The sequence below is a fragment of the Ascaphus truei genome, chromosome 2 (genome assembly GCF_040206685.1).
Source record: "Ascaphus truei isolate aAscTru1 chromosome 2, aAscTru1.hap1, whole genome shotgun sequence".
Taxonomy (NCBI): domain Eukaryota; kingdom Metazoa; phylum Chordata; class Amphibia; order Anura; family Ascaphidae; genus Ascaphus; species Ascaphus truei.
This window is the reverse complement of record NC_134484.1, coordinates 314,578,206-314,603,925: the sequence shown is the minus strand read 5'-3', so window position 1 is coordinate 314,603,925 and position 25,720 is coordinate 314,578,206. Positions and strand designations below refer to the sequence as shown.

Below are 25,720 nucleotides of genomic sequence, written 5' to 3'. Positions count from 1 at the left end.
GTCGCCAGTGTACAGTATTAAAGAAAGACAAAGACCAGTTTCAGTTACAGTATTCTCCAGAGACCCACCCGCCATGAGTGTTCAAGTGCAGCCCGCTTTCCAAAAACCTGACAGAAGTTACGCGTATTTGATATGGGCCGCGATTAATGCAACAGATGATAAGATGGCAACAGTTGGTCAAATTTATCAGTATTTTATCGAAAACTATGACTTTTATAAATTTTCGCCAACTCCTCATACGTGGAAGCGTGCAGTAAGTAAAAGGTTAGCACTTCTGGCTACATGGGGAACGGATGTTAGCACTTCGGAACTGGGAACACTGCGTCTCGAAGTCATTCAGGAACGCATCGAGGTCATCTGTGCCATCCACGAACTTTCTGAAGCTGTGATGATCCGCCCGGGAAATAACTTGTTCCCCGTTTTCAAGGTAGGAGTTGTGGGTTCTTCCAAGCACTGCTGTCAGGAGCTGTACCCGCTCCACAGTGCTAACACCCGTTCCCCATGTAGCCAGAAGTGCAGTGAGCCCAGGGGCAGCACGCTCGGCAGCCGCAGCTGCTACCTCATCTGCAACCCCTGGTGCCAAGCCACCCACGACCGGGGGGTCACTAGCACTCTCCTCATGTCCTTGCAGCCCCGGAGTTGGAGGGACCTCCTGCACTCCGGGCTGAATAGCGTCAGCCAACACAGCAGCTACGTGGACTTGCCCCTCTGGTAGGACCAAGCGGTCCTCATGATGCTCCAAATCCTCCTCCAGTTGTGCCTTCGACCGCCCATCTGTCAGTAAGCCATACCCCGCACATTTCTCCACGACTTTCTCTCTGGTCCACGACCTGAACCTTCCTGAGCAATCGCTCATGGTGCCTTCGGGGTATGGGTGAAGGGAACAGTGAAGTCTCTCGTGCTCTTTAGAAGTGTGTGTCAGTTGCTACTTGTCTGAGGAGCTCGCAAGCTACAAGATCCTCACTATATTACAGAGCCCGCAAGAAACTGCAATATAGGTTCAATCAGTATCCCACCAGCTGCCAACAGTTTTTTTAAAAGCTTGTCACGATGACACCAACTTTTATCAACACATTTATATTTCTGGGTACTTGATTGAACAGAACAAGTTTCAAAATAAATTGTGATTTATTTATTTAATAGACGAACACACGACATCTGCAGAATACACTTTAAAACAACACTTACGGGAATCAGGTAATTAAAGAAATTGTCCTTTTAAACAAAAGAAATTGTCCTCTGCTTGCAAGCGCAAGAAATGCAGCCTTGGTTTTAAAAGTCCTCTGGTTATTAACCCCTTCACTCCTGGACTGGTTGCTGCTGTACTGGAACAAAGTCTTGCATCTTTACATCATGGATTAAAATTCAGGAATCACACTGGGAATAATTGGGAAGCCACAGTTATAGACTGTCAAAAGCTATCTTTAACATGTGGATCCAATCCCCTCGTGGGAACAAAAAAAAACATGAATAGCCAAGTTACCCACAGTTCATAAGACCGGTCAAAAGGGCTGTCCGGTGGGCAGGGTGCATGGGTCATGTTGACGTCCATGCCACTTAGCATACCTGGGCTACACCTATTTCTTGGCACCACTAAGTCTGATTTTTGACCCGGAGGGGTCACTAGCCTTACATCTGCTGTGCATCAGTATGTCAGTTTTGTATACATTATGGGTCTGCTGGGTCTTTTCATAACTGACACTCTTTTAGACAGGAAGATGCTAATCAGCTCGATCTCTTTAAGGCTCCATCATAAAAATAACCACCGCCCTTTGAGGCTTGGTCATAAAAATACCAAAGCTCATTCACCCATATCGCAGCTGGATGTCCAAATAATTCCTGCTTGGACTAACAAAAAAATACCTCCTGCCTTACATTTAAGATCTTCTATCATGTGTTTGTTAGAGGGTATGGCAAGCAATGCATCTTGTCTTTTACCCTCGCAGACAGGGAATGGCCTGCACATGAGGAATAAAAATGACAGGGACAGGGCAACAACAGTAATGCATAGCAAATCAGGTATTAACCCTTTCCTCCGCATCACAGTCAAGAAAGCCATTTTTTGAGAACGCGAACAGGCCAGATAACGTGCTAGCAAATAAATTAAGAAACAAACTCCCAAACTATAATATTCAGGCCATACAGCAAACCCAAAATTGATAGTAGAAGAATTTAAAAAATATTATGAAGACTTATATAATGGAGAAAAAGTGGCACACAACCCTAACACGAAAAGAGCTCTGTGGGATTTTCTAGCAAGCTCAAACCTACCAAGATTGAATGATTGTGAAAAGGAAATACTGGGGAGGGACTTTACTATTGAAGAAATCACTCAAGAGATCAAAAACCTGAAATCATCGAAAGCCCCAATCTATAACCAAGGAAAAGATCCCCTTGATTGTAAGAGCTATAGACCAATCTCTCTTATAAACACAGATGTCAAAATCTACTCTAAATTAATTGCCAACAGTTTAAGTCATATCCTACCTAGACTAATACACTGTCAAGGTTCTGCTCGCCACAAACCAGGACCGGACCGCGAGGCTGAGGTGGGGTTGTAAAAGCACCGACCTGAGACCGCGCAGGCTGATCCGGGTTGCGCAGTTCGTAGTCGTATGTCGCAGGATCGGGATTGGAGAAGACAGCGTCGTCGTTGTACAAGCCAGGGTCAGAACAGGAGACGTCAGGATAAACATTGTCCATGCAGGAGTTCGGCAACAAGGAGATAGGAGAGACCCGCCTCAGCTTAGGAGCGCGGGGTTGGCCTTTGCGCGAGCGACGACCATGGCCCATGGTGCTGGTCACAGGAGATGGTAGGCAGACCAGAATGGCACACCGTCTTGCTGTACGGGTGCACCAGTGCTACAACGCAAAAGTCCTGAGCGGGCAAGGGAATCCACTGTTTCAGCGCAGGAACCAGGACACGGCCTCTCTATATTAGGGAAAGAGTAGGCCCCAGGAACCAGGAAGCTGTAGATACAGGGAAACCTCCGCTTCAGTGCAGGAATCCAGGAGACTGCAGAACGCAGGGACGAACCTCTACTTTAGTGCAGGAATCCAGGAGGCTGAAGGACGCAGGGACGAAACCTCTGCTTTAGTGCAGGAATCCAGGAGGCTGAAGGACGCAGGGACGAAACCTCTGCTTCAGCACAGGGGAACAGAAGCTGAAGGACGCAGGGGAAACCTCCGTATCAGCATAAGGGAACAAGCGGCTTGAAGGGAGCTGAAGGATGCAGGACGTAACCTGGAATCAGCATCGGAGAACAAACGGCTTGAAGGAAGCTGAAGGACGCAGGGCGTGACCTGGTATCAGCAAAGGGGAACAAGCGAGAGCTTGTGGCAAAACAGTTGACATCCAGTTAGGACTATGCTCGGCAAGGAGCATTATGGGCAAGCAATACTTAAAGGCCAGCGGGCCAATCCCCGGCGGGGGTGTGAAGGTACTGCCCCTAATGAGTGAATGCAAGTATAGTTTGCAATGAAAGGCTGCACAGGTGCAATAGATACCAGAGGGAGTGTGTATTGCTTTGGTGAGTGAATCCAGGCTGCAGCAAACATCAGGAGAGGTGCTCCAAGACTGCACGAGTCTGCACGGTAAAGCAACCAGTAAACCGCGGATCGGATTCCTTACAGTACCCCCCCCTTCACGCGAGACCTCCGGGCGAACATGAGCACACCTAGAGTTGGGGAACCGGGAATTGTTGCTGAACCGTCTAGGATTGGGGGTAGAGTCGTGGTCCAGAGACTCGTGGTTACTCCTTAGTGTACCCCCACCCCATGGTGAAAACTGCGGCCAGACAGGGCCATCCATGGGTCTCGGAGACATCGAGTTGTTCCTAAAGTTCTTTAGGTGGAAAGGGGATCCGTAAACGAGCAGTTCCTTGGTGAGTACAGCTCTAGGATATGAGATTGATGGAAGAAACATCCTTGGTACATGGCTTGCCTTGCAAAATGTCTTGGAAATCCAGGGCTGTGAAGAACCAGAGAGTTCCAGAGCAAAAACGGTAGAAGAACCCCCACTGAAAGCCCAGTCCTTAATAAAGAAACCTGAATCTAGAATCAGCGGCCCTGATAGTTGATCGAATATACCAGGAGAAACTTTGTAACAGAAAAAGTCTTGGCTGACCACTGCATGTTGGAATTTGCGAGGAATTTTTCCTCTAGAAGGCTCCCAAGTAATAGTTAGTAAAGGTATAGGCTGGTTAGAAGCATCTCCCGGTATTGGTATGGAAGGTGACAAGGCAAGCAGTAAACCTGGCATAGGGACCGAAATCTTGGGATACGTACAGAGTATTTCCAACTGAGAGGAAATAACAGGGGCAACCGAAAATTCCGAGGGACAAAACCATGGTTTAGCAGGAGCAGAGAAGCGAACAACAGTAGCGCTCTCTAATACTGGGAAATCTTCATTGGGAGAATATATTGTCAGTGAATCAGGAATAGTCCTTGGGATCTTCAAATTAGTAGCTTGAGAAAAAGGCAGAGCCAGGGTAGTGGTGGGAGGGAAGCTAACATCAGAATCTGAAGTCTGTACCTCAATGACAGGGTCCTGAGAATCAACAAGCAGCAAGTATGAACTATGAAAACTCTTAATGACATGCACCTTAGGAATACAAAGAGTCTTCTCTAAAACTGCAAGGGCCCTAACCACAGGGGTACCTAACCTGACAAAAACATGAATTGGTGTGTTTTCTAGTGCAAAATCTCTGATCACAGGACTCCTAACCGATAGTGAGGGTATCTGGGTTTGATTAGAGAAAAAATCAGATGTATTGATAAGTGACATAGAAACACTTACTGAGATTCTAAATTTGCTGGACATGTGAGAAAAAATACCCTTTAAGACAGGAGCTTTAATTTCTTCCCAGAGTAACCCCGTGTTTGCTGGGGCATATTTAGACACAGTACTGAGGGACTGGGTTTCAGCAAAGGCAGGACAGCTAAACAGCTCAGAGTTAAACCCCAGGACTTGTAATATATGCATGGTGACCTCAGACAGTACTAAGGGAGTGACCACAGATATGCTGATCCCTGGAGAATTAGCCTGGAGAGAGAAATCAGGGGGACCCCCAGACAGGATACTCCTTGTAGAAAGAGCTTCAGAATCAGAAGGGGAATCATTACCTCTCAGAGTCTCAAAACTAGAAAGACACAATTCAGCGAAAAGAGAAAGAGTGTGCAAGCTTTTTACTAATCTATATGGAAAAGCGTCACTTTTGGGAGAAAACCGTGCGTCAGCAAACATTCCTGGGAACATAATATGAACCCCAGGAGAGACATACAGACTACAGTATGCCTTTAACCCTAAGCTTAAAGAGGAGGAGAACTCAGACAGTACACGGGGGTTAATCATAACTGTACTGGTCTCTGAAGTAGGTATTTGGTAAGGGATGTCTGGGAAACCAGAACTTACTGCAGACTCCATAATGTGGGAACTATGCGCTGAAGCAGGGATCACCGCTATGTGGGCGACAGGCTGGTTCAGTGAAATACCCGGGAGAAGGAACTCTGTGACTAAGCTTAGGGAAAAACCTGACTCCTGAATACATTTAACAGGAACCAGAACTTTAGCCGAAGTCTCCGGAGACGAAACTGCGGAAACTTGAGCTGAAGCAGGGGATTTATAGCAAAGAATATCTAGAGACTCCGTACGGTTATGGGAATCCCTCAATGCAACCTCTGCTGTCTGACTTGTGGACTCATTCTCTGAGGCTACAACGAAGGCATTAACTTGGAGGCAGCAAGAATTTACAGGGGTTAATGCAGACATTGCCTGAGAGTAATACATAGGTAATTTTTTCTCTGTATTAGGAGAGACAAGGGATCTCTCCTCTGGAGCTAGGGGCGTGACCGTGGCTGGCAGAGAACAGGGAATTATCAAAGGAGACTCAGAGAGCTGCCCCTCAGGGGTTAATACAGAAATGACCCTGGGAACAGAACTTAGGGATTCTTTCTCTGACAGGGAAAGTACACAGGACTGCCTAGCAGAGTTTAAAGCTGGAAAACCCTCAAGACCTAGAGAGAGGGATTCAAAGCTAGAAATAGGAGAACTAAGGGACTTATTCTCTGATACAAGAACCTTAGTGTTAGTTAGTGACACATGTGTGTTCTCCAAGGGGACCTCACAGGACTGATCGGCAGGGGTTAATGTAGACATATCATTAGTGTCAGGGAACCCGGGCATACAATCAGAGCTTGGGACTGTGGCAGTTGCTACGTTGGGAGATATTGGTAATAGTTCTGTTTGGTCATCTCCCGGAGAGAGAGATACGTCCCCCGGTTTAGCAACAGGACTGGTATCCGAGGGATACCGCCAAACGACGGCGTGAGCGGCTAAGAGACGATCCTGTTTTAACAAGCAATCATCCAATGCACGGGAAAGTACATGCAGCGTCTCGTGAGCGAGAGCCACCATGACGGAAGGTTCCGGGAATACTATAGGAATGTCCAAGGATAAAGTCAGGGCATTGAGTGTACTACAGGCGTTGACCAGATCCTCAGGACTCAGCTCCTCCCCAGTTAAAGGGGAATCAGGGGAGCAAGCAATGTTAGCAATGGCCAAAACACTGGCCAGATACTGTTTTAAGTCTCTGAGGCAGTAAGCCTTATAAACCAGATTCTTACGGCATTTCTTTTGCAAGGGAGTCAAGCCCTCCAACATAAACGGATCTTCCATCAGAGGTATTATATCGCACAAATAATTATCCTCAAACTGGGACTGGTCTACAGGCTGGGACAGGTTTTTAGGAAAAAACTTACCAACCCACACCTCAGCGGGGTCCGAGTTTGTAGGGCCGAGCATACTGTCAAGGTTCTGCTCGCCACAAACCAGGACCGGACCGCGAGGCTGAGGTGGGGTTGTAAAAGCACCGACCTGAGACCGCGCAGGCTGATCCGGGTTGCGCAGTTCGTAGTCGTATGTCGCAGGATCGGGATTGGAGAAGACAGCGTCGTCGTTGTACAAGCCAGGGTCAGAACAGGAGACGTCAGGATAAACATTGTCCATGCAGGAGTTCGGCAACAAGGAGATAGGAGAGACCCGCCTCAGCTTAGGAGCGCGGGGTTGGCCTTTGCGCGAGCGACGACCATGGCCCATGGTGCTGGTCACAGGAGATGGTAGGCAGACCAGAATGGCACACCGTCTTGCTGTACGGGTGCACCAGTGCTACAACGCAAAAGTCCTGAGCGGGCAAGGGAATCCACTGTTTCAGCGCAGGAACCAGGACACGGCCTCTCTATATTAGGGAAAGAGTAGGCCCCAGGAACCAGGAAGCTGTAGATACAGGGAAACCTCCGCTTCAGTGCAGGAATCCAGGAGACTGCAGAACGCAGGGACGAACCTCTACTTTAGTGCAGGAATCCAGGAGGCTGAAGGACGCAGGGACGAAACCTCTGCTTTAGTGCAGGAATCCAGGAGGCTGAAGGACGCAGGGACGAAACCTCTGCTTCAGCACAGGGGAACAGAAGCTGAAGGACGCAGGGGAAACCTCCGTATCAGCATAAGGGAACAAGCGGCTTGAAGGGAGCTGAAGGATGCAGGACGTAACCTGGAATCAGCATCGGAGAACAAACGGCTTGAAGGAAGCTGAAGGACGCAGGGCGTGACCTGGTATCAGCAAAGGGGAACAAGCGAGAGCTTGTGGCAAAACAGTTGACATCCAGTTAGGACTATGCTCGGCAAGGAGCATTATGGGCAAGCAATACTTAAAGGCCAGCGGGCCAATCCCCGGCGGGGGTGTGAAGGTACTGCCCCTAATGAGTGAATGCAAGTATAGTTTGCAATGAAAGGCTGCACAGGTGCAATAGATACCAGAGGGAGTGTGTATTGCTTTGGTGAGTGAATCCAGGCTGCAGCAAACATCAGGAGAGGTGCTCCAAGACTGCACGAGTCTGCACGGTAAAGCAACCAGTAAACCGCGGATCGGATTCCTTACATACACCCAGATCAAGTCTGATTTATAAAGGATCGACAGGCAGCTGACAATACACGACGACTCATTGATCTGATAGAAATAGCCAATTCAAAACAAGTACAGGTTATGGTGCTAAGTCTAGATACAGAAAAGGCTTTTTATAGGATTGACTGTGCATATCTAAAAGCCTCGGTTGGAGCATTTGGTTTAGGAGAACAGATAACAATCACAATCTTGTCATTTTACACAGGCCCATCTGCTAGGGTCTTATACCAGTGCTTCCCCTCAAATCCCTTTAATATGAAAAGTGGCACGAGGCAGGGATGTCACCTTTCGCTTCTCCTGTTTGCCCTGCGTATGGAGCCACTGGCGGCCCAAATCCGTTGTAGCCCTGATATTTCAAGACTCAAATTCAACACCCAAACACATAACATCGCTCTGTATGCAGACAATGCCTTCCTGGTCCTGTCCAAACCCCTCACCTCACTACCAAATCTATTCAACTTGCTAGGGAAATGTAACAAAATCTCAGGTTTCAAAATTAATCAATCCAAGTCAGAAGCGTTAAATATAAATTTACCTAAAACAACCGAAAAGCTCATAGAGCTCAATTTTAATTGGCAACATAAAGCTCTCAAATATTTGGGTGCATATATCACCAAGGATTAAAACTCTATTTACAATGCAAATTTTCCTAAGCTAATTCATTCCTTAAGAGAGGATATTAGACTTTGGTCCAAATACAATATATCTTGGATAGGAAAGATATATAGTGTTAAAATGAACCTCCTCCCATGTATACTATATCTATTCCAAACCCTACCGGTGCCACTGAGACTGAAGGTAAAAAAGCGAGAGTAAGAAAACAGACCCTTCTGAAACAAACTACAGAAGGCGGAATGGTGGTACTTTGCCTGATATCGCACTATAAAGCGGCTCAATTATGCCAAATCTCTCAATGGCAGACTAACCCAGAATTGAAAAGATGGGTAACATTAGAGAGTGAAGTTTGCTCCCCTTTTGAATTAAAAAAATCTAATTTGGAGTCCAAAAATAGCGTGATAAGCTATAAAATCGCCGTTATCCTCTATGGCCAATTCATTGTCAATCTGGGAGGCATCTAAATTTAAATGCGGTTTAACTACTAAAAATACACTAATGACCTCGTTATGGGAAAATCCCAATTTTGCTCCTGGTGTGGATAGTGTCAACTTCTCAATATGGGGAAAAAAAGTAAGACTTAGAGATCTGGAGGGTAATAACAAGATTAAATCATTTGAACAAATTAAATCTGACAAAAACATCCCTCAATCCTAATTCTATAGATATTTCCAGATCAGGGCTCTTTATAACAAACACAACCCTCACCACCCATTGACCACTTTTGAAAAGCTCTGTCTTATAGAGACTGACACAAGCAGACTCACATCACGAATGTACAGAGAAGTAATTGGTTCTGGCCCTAAAGTAACCCATAAACTAGGATATATAATGAAATGGGGAACAGACCTTGGAGAAGTCTTCGAATCGGACAAATAGACCCGGATCGTTACGGCGGCTGCTAAAAGCTTGATATGCACAACATTAAAGGCGAATGCATATAAGGTACCAATGAGATGGTATCTCACCCCAATGAAACTATCAAATTTTATACCAGGATACTCCCCATTGTGAAAAAAGAAGAAATAACAGTGCGCAACTAAGTTGTAACGTGACGTGATAAGTGAAAATAAGTGAATTAAATAACTTAACCTAGAATTGAGTGTCTGCAGCTGTGATGAAGGGGGGGGGGCTCAGAATCCCCCTGGAGCTAACAAATGAATACAAAAAAGACACAGCGCACAACGCTCATAGTGCATTACAAATATTATTCACATAAACAATAAAAGGGTGAGTAATGTGCGTACATCAATTGCAATAAAATCAAGCAGTTTCGGGATATGTTACCCAACGCCTCCGGAGACCGGATTAGGTGTCCTCGCAGGGGTTAAACTGCTATCCTCGATGGTGCAGGGTCCTATTGGAGTAGGGGCACAACCTCTGCTGGTCCTTGCTCCCCTGTGCACGATTGGGCCGGGAGCTGCTGGTTCCTGCAGTGCTTCAGCAAAGCGAATCTGGTCATCTGCTGGGCGTTTGCACTCTCCTCCGTGTGGAGTGCTTCCTGGTTCGTGACGTCACCACAGGAATTCGGCGCCGTTCGACCACAATCAAATTGCGCAGTAGGGTGCTAATAAAAAGCTAGAGCACTAGTACAAACATGTCCTACGCGTTTCGAAACATAAAGTTTCTTCATCAGGGACTGATATCAAGTGGATTCGGGTAGAGTCTAAATATCCCACGATCGTGCCTCATTGGCTCAGCCATCAGTTCTATTATCCAATAGGAAAGCGACTGGGGCGGGGTTAGAGTCCCGAAGTGCATGCGTCACTCACAATGTTAAACATATGTAAAAAAACTTCAAACAAACTTTATTAACAAAGACAATGTTAACCATGACGCGATTGATGTGCTAAAACAAGAAAAAAAGTATTAAAACATGGCAAAGAAACACAATAGCAAGTATTATCATTGCCCTATGGACCTGGATGACCAATGGGGAGATAAGTGAAGCATAAGAATGCTCAGAACGGGCTAAACATATAGAGCAGCAAATAGAAGATTAAAATTTGTTCAAAATGTTAAAAGATACTTTTAATAAAGGACATGGAATAGTTAGAATATTAATACTAATTAAAAAAGAGTTGATTGTGTTATAAAAGAATTAGTACAGAGACCAAATATCTATGTCTTCATTTAAACCTCCTGGATGCAAGGTGTTTAATTTGTGTATCCAGAAGGTTTCCTGCCTAGATAGTTCCTTGACCCTATCCCCCCCTCTCCTATTTTTTGGAATATGCTTTATACCTTTAAACAGGAGGGTTGAGGGGTCACTATTATGGCATGTTGCGTAATGTTTCGAGAGGCTGTGTTTCATAAACCCCAATTTTATATTCCGCAAATGTTCTAAAATGCGTACCTTTAAAGCACGCTTAGTGCGTCCCACATAGAAAAGGCCACACGGGCATTCTAATAAATACACTACATGGTCAGTATTACAAAGAATAAAATCATTAATATTGATAATTTCACCACTTGGACATTTAAAATGTTTTTTTATCAGGATGCATATACTTGCAAACAGAGCATTTCCCACATTTGAAGTTCCCAGTTGGTTTAGTGCTCAACCAATGCCTCTCCCCACTAGGTTGTTCTTTTAATTTAATATCACTAGGGGATAGCGTATTTTTTAAATTTTTAGCCTTTCTATAAATAAATTTCGGGAATTTCGAAAGGTGGGTGCCCAAAAGCAGGTCATTTGAAAGAATTGGCCAGTGTTTTTTTTATAATTTTCTCTATCCTGCCTGTCATGGAATTAAAATTTGTAATAAAAGATACATTGCACTTTCCCTCATTTATGAATTTTTTACTTTTTTTCTCTTTAGTTAATAACATGGATTTTCTCTCTAGTTTTCTTATTTTCTCCAGATCCCCATTTAGTTTTTCTAGATGGTATCCCCTCTCCAAAAATCTTGATGTTAAATCTTTGGCCTGATCCTCAAAATCTACTACTGTACTGCAGTTTTTCTTCAATCTATAATATTGGCCGCTGGGGATATTAGATATCCACGTTTTTTTGTGATTACTTGTGGCCATAAGGAGGTTGTTTGAATCAACCTCCTTAAAATGGGTTTTAGTTGCCACAGTCCCATCAGATAATGCCTTAAGATTGAGATCCAGGAAATTTATTTCATTTTCATGCTGTACATGGGTAAAAGTCAAATTCCTGTCGTTATTATTTATGTACAGTAGGAATAGATCAATTGAACCCTGGTCGCCATCCCAGATGCACAGGATGTCATCTAAAAATCGACGCCATACAATGATGTTCAATTTGAAGGGATTTAATTTGTCTTTATAGATGTAATCCTCCTCCCATTTTCCCATATACAGGTTTGCGAAACTGGGGGCAAATCTCGTGCCCATCGCAGTTCCGTAAACCTGTAGGAAGAAATCATCAAGAAACATAAAATAATTATGCTTCAGGATAAATTCGATTGATTGCAGGACAAATTGACCATTCAAAGGATGCAAGGTGGCATCATTCAATAAAAAAGTTTGGACTGCATGTAAACCTTCTGCATGTGGGATGTTGGTGTATAAGGCCTGCACATCGCAGGTTAACCATCTATAGGATTCTTTCCACACCACACCTTCCATCAGGTTCAACACTGATGTTGAGTCTCTCAGGTAGGAGGGAAGTTTTGCCGCATGTGGTTGAAGGAAAAAGTCCACGTATTGGGATAGGTTAGATGTTAAACTATCTATTCCCGATATGATCGGTCTACCTGGCGGGTTTGTTAAGCTCTTGTGTGTTTTTGGGAGATGGTAGAAAATTGCAATTTTTGGGCAACTACAGTACAAAAAATCATATTCTCTTTTTTCTAGGACATTATTTGCTGCATCTAGAAGTTCTTTTAAAGGGACCAGAAAATCCCTTGTAGGGTCCCTCATCAGTCTTTTATAGGAGGAGGTGTCGTTTAGGAGTCTAGGGCTTCACCCTCATAGTCCTTCCTATCTTGTAATACAACACCCCCCCCCCCTTATCAGCCTGTCTGATAATCAGGTTTTTGTTTTCTTTGAGGAATTTAAGTGCAAGTGCTTCGTTCTTATTTAAATTATGTCTAAAATAATTATTATTTTTAACATCATTAGTTAAAAGGTTAAAATCTTTGTTGACCATGTTAAAAAACGTATCTATGTGGTGGCCTTTAGAGTGTGCTGGGTAGAAAGTCGACTTCCCCCTAAAGTGGGTATGTGTGCAGGTCAAGTCTCCCTCTCCGGTCTCAGGCAGAGAAGAATCTACAGTACTAGTCTCAGTTATTGCTTTTTGTGGAATATTTTCAATGTCAGATTTAATAAAGTGTCTCTTCAGAGTAAGATTTCGTACAAACTTCTGAAGGTCTGAGTATAGCTGAAAGCCACTTGGACCACAGGATCGGGAGAAAGTGAGGCCTCTATCTAGTACTTTGTTTTGATCATCTGTCAGAATAACAGTGGACAGATGAAGCTCATTATTTATGAGAGAACTAAAATGTTAAAGACAATGGATAAGGAGATCTCTGATGTTATAAAAGTGCTGGAGCCCCTGGTGGTCGAATATGACTGCTCGGAGCTGGAGCACGACCTCCGCATGAAACTTGAACATGCGGAGGAAGAAATTATAAAAAAGAAGCATGAAAAGTTTTTCAGAGACAATACGATAACTACGATAACTACGATAATTACGATAACAATAGGCAAAGAAATTGGGCTAAAGACCCAGAAAGAAGTAGGTCTGTAAAAACAAACCAGAAAGGTGGGGATAAAAGAGATTCCTCTCAATCCCAAACTAGAAATAATGAGCAGCATAGAAATTTTATATCTATCCCTAACCAAAGAGGTTGGGAAAATTGGAATGAGAGGGGCAGGGATACCCAAATCTATGAAGATAGAAGGGGTTATACCCCAAGCAATGGGTATCCCCGTCAACATAGACAAGAGGGTCATTTTAGAAACCCCAATTACAAAGGTAAAAATTACATTCCAAATTTTAAATATGGACAAAGAGAATATGTTAAATACGAGTCAAATTTTAATCAAAGGGCTTTTAAACCAAGCCCTAGGCAGAGATCACCGACCCATCCCTCACCCTCGGGTTTTTTAGACTCCGTCAAGAACAGACATATAGATCCCCAAAAAAGGGGGGAGACTCTGGACGTAGTACACAAACCAGAGATAAAAGAAAGAAGGAAAAGGGTCCTGTCAGGCGGGGGACAAGAGGGGGGGGCCAGACTTAAAGAAAAGAGACTGCGAAATGCCGTAAAAAGTACACCCTTTAATGGGATCTTTAATCTGTCCACTGTTATTCTGACAGATGATCAAAACAAAGTACTAGATAGAGGCCTCACTTTCTCCCGATCCTGTGGTCCAAGTGGCTTTCAGCTATACTCAGACCTTCAGAAGTTTGTACGAAATCTTACTCTGAAGAGACACTTTATTAAATCTGACATTGAAAATATTCCACAAAAAGCAATAACTGAGACTAGTACTGTAGATTCTACTCTGCCTGAGACCGGAGAGGGAGACTTAACCTGCACACATACCCACTTTAGGGGGAAGTCGACTTTCTACCCAGCACACTCTAAAGGCCACCACATAGATACGTTTTTTAACATGGTCAACAAAGATTTTAACCTTTTAACTAATGATGTTAAAAATAATAATGATTTTAGACATAATTTAAATAAGAACGAAGCACTTGCACTTAAATTCCTCAAAGAAAACAAAAACCTGATTATCAGACAGGCTGATAAGGGGGGGGTGTTGTATTACAAGATAGGAAGGACTATGAGGGTGAAGCCCTCAGACTCCTAAACGACACCTCCTCCTATAAAAGACTGATGAGGGACCCTACAAGGGATTTTCTGGTCCCTTTAAAAGAACTTCTAGATGCAGCAAATAATGTCCTAGAAAAAAGAGAATATGATTTTTTGTACTGTAGTTGCCCAAAAATTGCAATTTTCTACCATCTCCCAAAAACACACAAGAGCTTAACAAACCCGCCAGGTAGACCGATCATATCGGGAATAGATAGTTTAACATCTAACCTATCCCAATACGTGGACTTTTTCCTTCAACCACATGCGGCAAAACTTCCCTCCTACCTGAGAGACTCAACATCAGTGTTGAACCTGATGGAAGGTGTGGTGTGGAAAGAATCCTATAGATGGTTAACCTGCGATGTGCAGGCCTTATACACCAACATCCCACATGCAGAAGGTTTACATGCAGTCCAAACTTTTTTATTGAATGATGCCACCTTGCATCCTTTGAATGGTCAATTTGTCCTGCAATCAATCAAATTTATCCTGAAGCATAATTATTTTATGTTTCTTGATGATTTCTTCCTACAGGTTTGTGGAACTGCGATGGGCACGAGATTTGCCCCCAGTTTCGCAAACCTGTATATGGGAAAATGGGAGGAGGATTACATCTATAATGACAAATTAAATCCCTTCAAATTGAACATCATTGTATGGCGTCGATTTTTAGATGACATCCTGTGCATCTGGGATGGCGACCAGGGTTCAATTGATCTATTCCTACTGTACATAAATAATAATGACAGGAATTTGACTTTTACCCATGTACAGCATGAAAATGAAATAAATTTCCTGGATCTCAATCTTAAGGCATTATCTGATGGGACTGTGGCAACTAAAACCCATTTTAAGGAGGTTGATTCAAACAACCTCCTTATGGCCACAAGTAATCACAAAAAAACGTGGATATCTAATATCCCCAGCGGCCAATATTATAGATTGAAGAAAAACTGCAGTACAGTAGTAGATTTTGAGGATCAGGCCAAAGATTTAACATCAAGATTTTTGGAGAGGGGATACCATCTAGAAAAACTAAATGGGGATCTGGAGAAAATAAGAAAACTAGAGAGAAAATCCATGTTATTAACTAAAGAGAAAAAAAGTAAAAAATTCATAAATGAGGGAAAGTGCAATGTATCTTTTATTACAAATTTTAATTCCATGACAGGCAGGATAGAGAAAATTATAAAAAAACACTGGCCAATTCTTTCAAATGACCTGCTTTTGGGCACCCACCTTTCGAAATTCCCGAAATTTATTTATAGAAAGGCTAAAAATTTAAAAAATACGCTATCCCCTAGTGATATTAAATTAAAAGAACAACCTAGTGGGGAGAGGCATTGGTTGAGCACTAAACCAACTGGGAACTTCAAATGTGGGAAATGCTCTGTTTGCAAGTATATGCATCCTGATAAAAAAACATTTTAAATGTCCAAGTGGTGAAATTATCAATATTAATGATTTTATTCTTTGTAATACTGACCATGTAGTGTATTTATTAGAATGCCCGTGTGGCCTTTTCTATGTGGGACGCACTAAGCGTGCTTTAAAGGTACGCATTTTAGAACATTTGCGGAATATAAAATTGGGGTTTATGAAACACAGCCTCTCGAAACATTACGCAACATGCCATAATAGTGACCCCTCAACCCTCCTGTTTAAAGGTATAAAGCATATTCCAAAAAATAGGAGAGGGGGGGATAGGGTCAAGGAACTATCTAGGCAGGAAACCTTCTGGATACACAAATTAAACACCTTGCATCCAGGAGGTTTAAATGAAGACATAGATATTTGGTCTCTGTACTAATTCTTTTATAACACAATCAACTCTTTTTTAATTAGTATTAATATTCTAACTATTCCATGTCCTTTATTAAAAGTATCTTTTAACATTTTGAACAAATTTTAATCTTCTATTTGCTGCTCTATATGTTTAGCCCGTTCTGAGCATTCTTATGCTTCACTTATCTCCCCATTGGTCATCCAGGTCCATAGGGCAATGATAATACTTGCTATTGTGTTTCTTTGCCATGTTTTAATACTTTTTTTCTTGTTTTAGCACATCAATCGCGTCATGGTTAACATTGTCTTTGTTAATAAAGTTTGTTTGAAGTTTTTTTACATATGTTTAACATTGTGAGTGACGCATGCACTTCGGGACTCTAACCCCGCCCCAGTCGCTTTCCTATTGGATAATAGAACTGATGGCTGAGCCAATGAGGCACGATCGTGGGATATTTAGACTCTACCCGAATCCACTTGATATCAGTCCCTGATGAAGAAACTTTATGTTTCGAAACGCGTAGGACATGTTTGTACTAGTGCTCTAGCTTTTTATTAGCACCCTACTGCGCAATTTGATCGTGGTCGAACGGCGCCGAATTCCTGTGGTGACGTCACGAACCAGGAAGCACTCCACACGGAGGAGAGTGCAAACGCCCAGCAGATGACCAGATTCGCTTTGCTGAAGCACTGCAGGAACCAGCAGCTCCCGGCCCAATCGTGCACAGGGGAGCAAGGACCAGCAGAGGTTGTGCACCTACTCCAATAGGACCCTGCACCATCGAGGATAGCAGTTTAACCCCTGCGAGGACACCTAATCCGGTCTCCGGAGGCGTTGGGTAACATATCCCGAAACTGCTTGATTTTATTGCAATTGATGTACGCACATTACTCACCCTTTTATTGTTTATGTGAATAATATTTGTAATGCACTATGAGCGTTGTGCGCTGTGTCTTTTTTGTATTAATTTGTTTACTCCCCATTGTGCCTGAGGCAATCTGGAGAGTCCGCAGACCTGTTACACATGCTGTGGTCCTGCCCTCGGATTGTCACCCTATTGGACAAAATCAAAGATTGGCTTCAGAGGATTTTAGACCTCACAATGGCTTTTTTTTTTTAACAGACCAATACCGGGCCTAGCCAAAGTGGAACTTAAACTAGTTGCTCACTTCGCAACTGCAACGAGGTGCAAGATCGTAGCATTATGGAAACAGAACGAAATTCCTTCAATCCCAAAAATTCAGAATAGAATTTGGTTCATATGCCAGATGGAACAATGTACAAGTTTGGTCAATTACACTGGCAACATTTTTTTTAACGTCTGGATGCCATAGTTGGCCCAGAAAGATATCCCAGGGGTAGAGATGTGCACAATACTACTTTGATAGTTCTAGATGCATACTCCTCTGATGACAGTGTGAAGACAGTGTCATCCAGAGTCCCTGAGACCAACAGAGTCAGGATTAAACTCCCACACAGGATCTGAGGACACAACTCTATAATTAAAATCAAGGACAACATGCTTTGAAAAAGTTCACAGGAAAATAAATCCAGAGAGGTGAACGGACTCACCCTCTCCCCCCTCTACTTCTCCCTCCACCCCCATTACTTTGTATTTTTATTGTTTCTTTTTTCTTTTTGATAGTGATGTTAAATATGATTGACATTGGTAATTTTGTATAAACAATGGATGTATGCTTTGTTCCTGTCCTGTTTTGAAAACAAATAACAATCTAAGTTATAAAAAAAAAGTAATGAAGCACGAATTAATGTATATTTGATACGTATTCAATGTGTATCTACATAAATTCTGCTGAATTTATCAGGGAAATTGACCGGTAAATATATGCCTACTTTTGTTACCTTTTCAGTGATACTGGGCATAAAAGAGGACACAAATGGAATTGCCTCACTCACTGATCTCTCTCTCTTGTCCTTCCACGGACCGTGTACTCAATCTTGTGCCATGAAACATACAAGCTTGCTGCTGCTCTCCTAGTCCCAAGGAAGAGAAAGGTGGCAGCTGTTTCAGAGACCCCCAACCGAAAGGCAAAGGTGACTAAAGAAAAATTCCGAAAGCTCCAAAGGCCAAGAACCCTGGACCGGGGTTTCGAAAGAGGAACATGGCCAAAGTAATCTCTTCCAAAATTTTGTGGAAGAGCAGTCCCACATTGTGGCGAAAATAGGATTAATCAGCGCATTGATAAAGGCAGTATGCTCGGCTGATTAATCCTAATTCACGTTGGGACTGAAGGGGTTAAATATATGTGCACCACACGTAGTATTTTCCCTTCTAGCATTGTTGTCCTCTTTTTGCAGGCTATTCTCTAACTGCAGTGCTGAATAACAGGAGCCGTTCCATTAAGACTGCTAACTCAGGAACGGAGTGAGCCGGCACCCTGATTTTTGGTGTGCAGCCTCAGTGTAAATAATTACTCCATAATCGAAAAAGAGTGTCTTGCAATAAAGTGGGCTGTGGAATCCCTCAAATATTATCTGTTGGGGAGAAAATTCCAGTTGATCACAGGTCACGAACACTTACCTGGATGTGTCAACATAGAGAGAAAAATGTTAGGGTGAGCAGATGGCTTCTGAGCCCACAACCCTTAACTTTTCTGTAGAACACAGGTCTGGGCTGAGACACGGCAATGCTGATAGGTTGTCAAGAATTCACTCCCTGAAATCCATGGTCACTCACCCCTCTATGTCTGAGCTGGTGGGGAGGATGTGTGACAGAAACCAGGGAGTTGTAATCAATGCGATATATAGGGCTTCCAGGATACTGGACAGCTTCTATGCTGTTTAGGTTGGAATGGGCTGCCACAGAATGGATGTACTCCATCCCACAGTTTCGCAGGTGATGGAGCTAAGGGATGAGGAATCCAGACCAGAGATTGTCTGCTGCCTGGTTTCTTTCACCTGGCCTGCTTAGTGGCAAGCAGGTATTTAAAGCTGGTTTCTGCTTCACTTTCTCTTTCCAAGAATATGGAGACAGGATGACTGCCAGCAAGCAGAAAGGGGAGGACATTTCCCCCTAAAAGGATAAATCATTCTTCTTACCATTGAAGTCTGTTACTTTATTTTGTTGGAAGCAGGCAAGTCACCCTACCCTACTCAAGGAAAGCCTTTGTTTAGTCATTGCTCAGCTGAGCAGGGTTTTGCATTTACAGTATACCAACGTGTTGGAATCCCAGTGCCTGTGACTGCAAAAAGCAGGCAGAAGTCTGGTAAAGGAACATTGTTGGATTAGAGGCAAGTTTTCTGAACAGGGTAAGTCCCCTGTTACAGGGGGGGTATACCTGATTCGTTGGATAACAGCTCCTCCACCTGTAATGGATTCGAATGGGGTGGGATGGTCCTCTTACAGGAACAATAATAATAATAAGGCAGACACACAAATATATATGCTAGCAACCTTTACTAAATGCAATAACCTTGGTACTCTGTACCACACAGTAATATATATATATTCCCCCACAGGATACCAACAGTGAATGTCCCCAAAATACATAGGGTGCCGGGCACCAATTCACTGATGTCCCTTTCCCAATGTCAGGGCCCACCCAAAGTGTTTGAGATAGCGCTATCCCGTGGAGTGTTAGTGCACCGAGTTAGGTACCTGCCCGGGGCTCCAGCACCCGGGTATAGCAGAATAACAAAGGGGATCCGTCTGATCCAACGTTGTCGTCCGCCTCCACGTGGGGTGAATTCCGGCGTGGATAATATCACTGTACCGTCTTTACCGTGTAGCTGTCTGTTCTCAGTCCGTAGGCTGCGGTCACTGCGTGGTGTCTCGCTGGGGCTGTGACTGACTTAGTGGAGCTACTGGGGAAAATCCCTGACACCCTATAGCAACCACAAACTTACAATGAGTCAGGGACTAACTGGGGCTTAGAGGACAAGGTCTGGCCTAGCTCAGAGGAGCACTGCTCCCTAGGCACTACCTGCTCCTCGGAGGTCCCTCTTCTGACTGGCATGACTCACAGCGAGCCACAAGTATCTGTCTCCAGAGCAGGAGAATCCAGTAGCCCTATTGGCTATAATGCAGCAGGTGATAGGGGTGATATCACAGTCCCCAGAGGCTTCTGGGTAATGTAGTTCCCCATGCAGAGCTTACTGTAATGGCCGCCGCTATTGCCTGCACCGCTCATGCGCAACACACAAAATGGCGGCGCCCTGAGTGCTTGGGCCGCGGCAGAGCCTCCGGAGTACCGGAGCGCTCCCTGCACATTCTGGCGACATGCCCGGGGCTCCTGAAGTCATGGATACTCGGCGCCTGCACTCACGCGCTCCCGAAACCGGCCACACTCTCCCGACCGCAGCGGAGGTGAACTGCAGGGAGGAGGGGGTCAATAAAGCCCAGATGGGGACCTGGCTACACACAGTAAGAGATAATATATATTATAGACATATGTAATCATTACAGACCAGATTATAATGTGAGACAGCTTTAGTTTTGAAAGAACTTAGACTGGTGGTGGCTGTGAGAGTCTCCGGTAGATTGTTCCAGTTTTGGGGTGCACGGTAAGAGAAGGAGAGCAGCCAGATACTTTGCTGAACCATGAACAGTCTTTTGAAGTCTGATCTCAGATGATAAGTGCTGCATGTGGTAGGGGTGAGGAGCTTGTTTAGATAGATGGGTAGATTGCCCAGAAAGTATTTGAAGGCAAGAAAGGAAAGATGAAATTTTTGCCTAGACTCAAGTGATGACCAATCTAGTTCTTTGAGGATTTTGCAGTGATATAGTTGCATTGGAGAACAAAATGGCATATTGAATTATAGAGGGTATCAAGTTTGCTAAGGTGGATTTGGGGTGCCAAGCCGTATACTATGTCCCTATAGTCGATAATTGGCATTAGCATCTGCTGTGCGATACCCTTTCTGACCAGCAGACTTAGGGAAGATTGTTCCTGTAAAGTATACCTAGTTTGGCATAGATTTTTGATGCCAGGGTATCAATGTGCATCCCAAATGTTAAATGGAAGTCAAACCATATGCCTAAGTATTTAATACTAGTAACAGGAGTTAGGGTGGTATTCACGTTGGTTCTGATCGGGATGATGATTTAAATTATTTCACATCATTTAAAAAAAATTGAAGCCATCAGATTGTACATCCACCAATCGGATTGGAGGATGTACCATTTGTCAGTCATATGTGATATCACAGGCCTTATATAAGGCCTGTCACGTCTCATTTGACCACAAGAAGCCATCAGATCAACATCTCCTGGAACTGTTGGAGAAGAAAGAAGAAAGAAAAAAGAATTACTACAAAAAGGAGACTCCTCTTCAAGCAACTGAGGATCATGGACTTCTTCACGTCATGCTGCTGAGGATCATTGCATCGTGATGCAAGAGTTGGTGCTGCTGTTGAATGAGGAGGACAAATTATTTCGTTGTTATTTTGTTTTAGGAATCCCATTGCCTGGCAATTTGTTTATCTACGCACTTTTAAAGTTATAGATATTCACATTGACAATCAATGCATTTTTTGGCAAATGTTTGTTTTTATTTAAATGTAATGTACTGTATTTTATTTTGTAGATTTTTTTGGTTGCCCATTTATTGCCATTATGGCAATCCATGCCCATATTGTCGGCATAGTTTACCACAGAGAATATCAATGGGTTTATTGGCTACTGTGTAATGTATTGTACTGTTATGTAAATGTTCTTTATCGAGTATTTATTTGTTTTGAAAACAAAAGGGTTGGCTACTAGTGCTTTTGCACATTTGTATGTGTAGTAATGTTGGTAGGGGTGGGAGATGGGCCAAGGGAGGGTGGTTATATCTCAGGTTGGGTTGACCCCTTAATTACTACAGCGGTTAATCGCTAAGGTAGTTAAGGGGTTGGTGGCCAGTAATGTTTTTGTTTTATTTTAATTTTGCTGCCCATGGAAGAAGCATAGGATGAAGATAAGGATGGGGGCGGCTTTCATTGGGCAGGGGTAAGTACAATTTAAATTTACTATGTATGCTGGCTGGGTAAGTTTTTATTTTGAATGGGCAAATGCACTTTTATCCAAATCTGGATAATAGGGATTTTGCCCATTACTGCAGGGGGGAAAGTTGTTGGGCGTAGTTGCCATTGGGGTTATCTTTGCTCCCATTGGTGACATAGGTAACTACACTGGCAATGAATAGGTGTATTGTATAGTATTGGCTGTTGTATTGTATTTTAATGTTTCTTGGGGGAGGGTGAAGGGGGTAGTTGACCCAACGTGGATGGGTCACATGTGTCATACCTGGTGGGTAGTGGCTAAGGTTATCCCCTTAATTACTATAGCTGTTAATAACCTCTAAGGTACTTAATGGGATAGTGGCCAGTAGTTCATTTATTTTATTTTAATGTTGCTGCTCATGGAAGTTGCAGAGGATGAAGATGAGAAACAGGGTGGCTTTCATCCTGGCAGGGGTAAGTACAACTTTAATTTACTATATGCTGGCTGAGTACATTTTTATTTTTAACGGGCAAATGCGCTATTATTCAGATCAGGATAATAGGGATTTTGCCCATTACTGTACTGTATGTGTTGGGGGAAAGTTGTTGGGGTAGGGAGTACAGTGTCTATTCATTGCCATTGGGGTTATCTTTGCTTGGGGTAAAAGTAACCACAGTGACAATAAATGGGTATATTGGATAGTATTGGTTGCTGTATTGTATTTAAATGTTTATTGGGGATAGAGGGTGTGGGTGAAGGGAGTAGTTGCCCTGGGTGGGTGATTAGGCCTACCGAGAGGTTAGCGGGAAGTGTTAATCCCTACAGTGGCGACCGCCTTAAATCTAAATCTGCTAGATCCGCGATTTTCAGATTATCCCAGTTATGTGCGGTTTTGTGTCGTTTTCGCCCGGAGTGAACTGCGTTATTTTCGCGCTCGTGATATTAGCATTTTATTCTCGCTGTCTGCAATACTGCAATGCCGTGTAAAAACTCAGGGGGGCCTTTGCGAGCTGTTGTCTTGGAAGTCTAATACCTTCGCGGTTCAACCTACGTCAGTACATAGTCTGTGTGTGTGCGCGCGCAGTAATGGTAAATTTGCATATTTAAAGTATACATGCATTTGCGGTGCTGTGCTGCTGTACAGTATGTCTCATTTGAAAATTGTTGAAACGCATAGGCGTGTACAGTACTGTAACAGTGTCACATTTCTGCATACAGTATACAGCGCTCTCCCCTCGCTCAGGATAATTAACTGCACTGCAGGGTATTTCAACTTCTTATCTTCTGTGCAATGCAGTACATCTCTCCCACACCATTCCTTTGAACGTGTGTCTGGTTTCAATCACATTCCTGCTTGACAGCAGGAATTTACTGCGCATGCGCCTGTAACTTCACCCACCACTGCTTGCTTGCCTGAGTGAGTGACCAAAAAAAATTAAGAATTTTTTTTTTTATTGTAATTTTTTTTTCTCCACAAGCCTGCAAAAACCATCTTACTGTAGCTTTTGTCTGCGACCCTGTGCGTTTGACTGCACATGGTTGATTTGTGTGCTTTTTACGTACTGTATTTGGGGGTGTATTATTATGATGAACTGCCTTTTGAAATTAAAGTATGTCTTTAGCTTTGAACTTCATGCGGCTGTCTTTAATTTTTGGAATCTTGCCATTGTGTTTTGAATCCGTCCATAGCCGAGCTTCAAAGCCTCACTGCGCCTGCGTGTAATCCTTGTTTAGATGGGAGCTATTTAGCTGCTTAGCTGCTTACTACGCATGAGTCACCCAACCCCCCCTTTCCACAGAGTCATTCGACAGACACCTGCACAGAGTCATTCATTTTCTGAAGTTAGTCATTGTGTTTTTAATCCGTCCCTAGCCGAGCGTCAATCGCCTCACTGCGCCTGTGTGTACTCTAAGCCTATTTGAGATGGGAGCTAGCTGCTTACTGCGCATGAGTCACCCAACCTCCCCCCCTCTCCACAGAGTCGTTAATTTTCTGAATCTTGCCATTGTGTTCTTAATCCGTCCATAGCCGAGCTACAGTACAGAACAAAGCCTCACTGCGCCTGCGTGTAATTCTCTTTGAGACGGGAGCTTTGAGGCTTTGTTTACGGCAACGTTTCTGAAAATCCCTTCTCGAATTTGATTTGCACAGAGCATCACCTTGATATTATAATAATAGCATGTTTTTGTATAGCGCTGTTAGTTACAGTATACGTAGCGCTTTCCAGAGATATTTTGCAGGCACAGGTCCCTCCCTGTCCCGTGGAGCTCACAATCTACTGTATGTTTTTGGTGCCTGAGGCACAGGGAGATAAAGTGACTTGCTTTTTAATCATGCAGTCTTTATTAAGTTCTTCTGGCAGATTGAAATTGGATAAACATTTACAAAACATTTGTAAAACATGGAGAAACATGAATTATGCACATGTATAAGATGTATACTGTAATGTATATATATATATATATAATATATATATATATATATATATATATATATATATATATACTGTATATATATTTATTTATATATATATATATATATATATATATATATATATATATATATACAGTATACATAGTAATATTATTTTTTCCGTCTTTATCTTGTTCCTCATTCCGTGTACAGTACAGTAGTTCATTGAGAGAGGAGAGGTTTTGTGTACATCAATACTGCTGTTTATATACTGTACATTTTACTGTACAAAACAGATTAGACTGGACACAAAACCCCACCTCCCCCCAGGCCACCCTTTTTTCCTGAAACGACAAGAAAACAAAAAATTAGTGCAGTTACAGTATGTGCGTACTGTATTATGGCATTGTGTGATGTGTAGTACTACTGTAGATGGCTGGTGCTGCTTTCTCTGGAAAGAAAAAAATTGAGCAGTTAGTAGGCAGTTACTGTAGTACTGTCAAACTATTCTATACTGAACTACTGTATACTCTGACTACTGTTAAATACTGTGTACTTTAACCTGATGGCTGGTGCTGCTCTCTCTGTAAAGAAAAAAACTGTAACTACTGTATACTCTGACTATTGGGAAAGAAAACATCTGTGCCATACTTACCTGTATCATACTGTACTTACAATACTACAGTACAGTACTACTTTCCTGATGCTTGCCCATTATGCGCGATGACAATGGGCAACACAGTGGCAATATGGTCTATATATTTATTGCAGCGTTCCACGGTGAGTACATCGTTCCAAAAACTCATTATGCCTTTCAACAACTCGTCCTTTTTGGAAGGTTTCGCCACTTTCCGGATATGGTCCTTCAGCTGATGCCAGACCATTTCGATCGGATTGAAGTCTGGCGATCTGTCATTGGAAAAAAAGGACATTTAGTTTAAGAGATACAGTACACAGTAAAAACAGAGGGGAAAAAATGAGACACGGTCTACTGCACTTACTCCGCTGGCGTCTTCACCCTGTTGATACCGCGATTAAGGATATGCGCTGTTGACGCGTGTGCTTCGGATCGTTGTCCTGGTAGAAGCGGTGACCATTGGGGAACTCGCGTGTGATATATTGCACTATCTCAGCTACAATGTTGTCTTGGAAGAAAGCTTTATTCATTATTCCTATAGCAAGAAAAGAAAAGTCCTCAAAAAACTG

At 43.1% G+C, this 25,720-nt stretch overlaps 1 protein-coding gene across 1 annotated transcript; it reads right to left on the bottom strand.

The window, feature by feature from the left end:
* Positions 1-4,389: 4,389 nt before the first annotated feature.
* LOC142488233 (uncharacterized) lies at positions 4,390-7,866 on the bottom strand. Its single transcript, XM_075588606.1, has 3 exons — positions 7,441-7,866; positions 5,972-7,390; positions 4,390-4,404 (listed from the first exon to the last, which is right to left on the bottom strand). Exons 2-3 carry the CDS (start codon positions 7,094-7,096, stop codon positions 4,390-4,392), a joined length of 1,140 nt encoding a protein of 379 aa, XP_075444721.1. The 5' UTR covers positions 7,097-7,390; positions 7,441-7,866.
* Between the last annotated feature and the right edge of the window lie 17,854 nt (positions 7,867-25,720).

Coding starts and splice junctions, on each gene's coding strand:
- LOC142488233 (XM_075588606.1), bottom strand. CDS start 7,096: ATGGGCCATGGTCGTCGCTCGCGCAAAGGCCAACCCCGCGCTCCTAAG.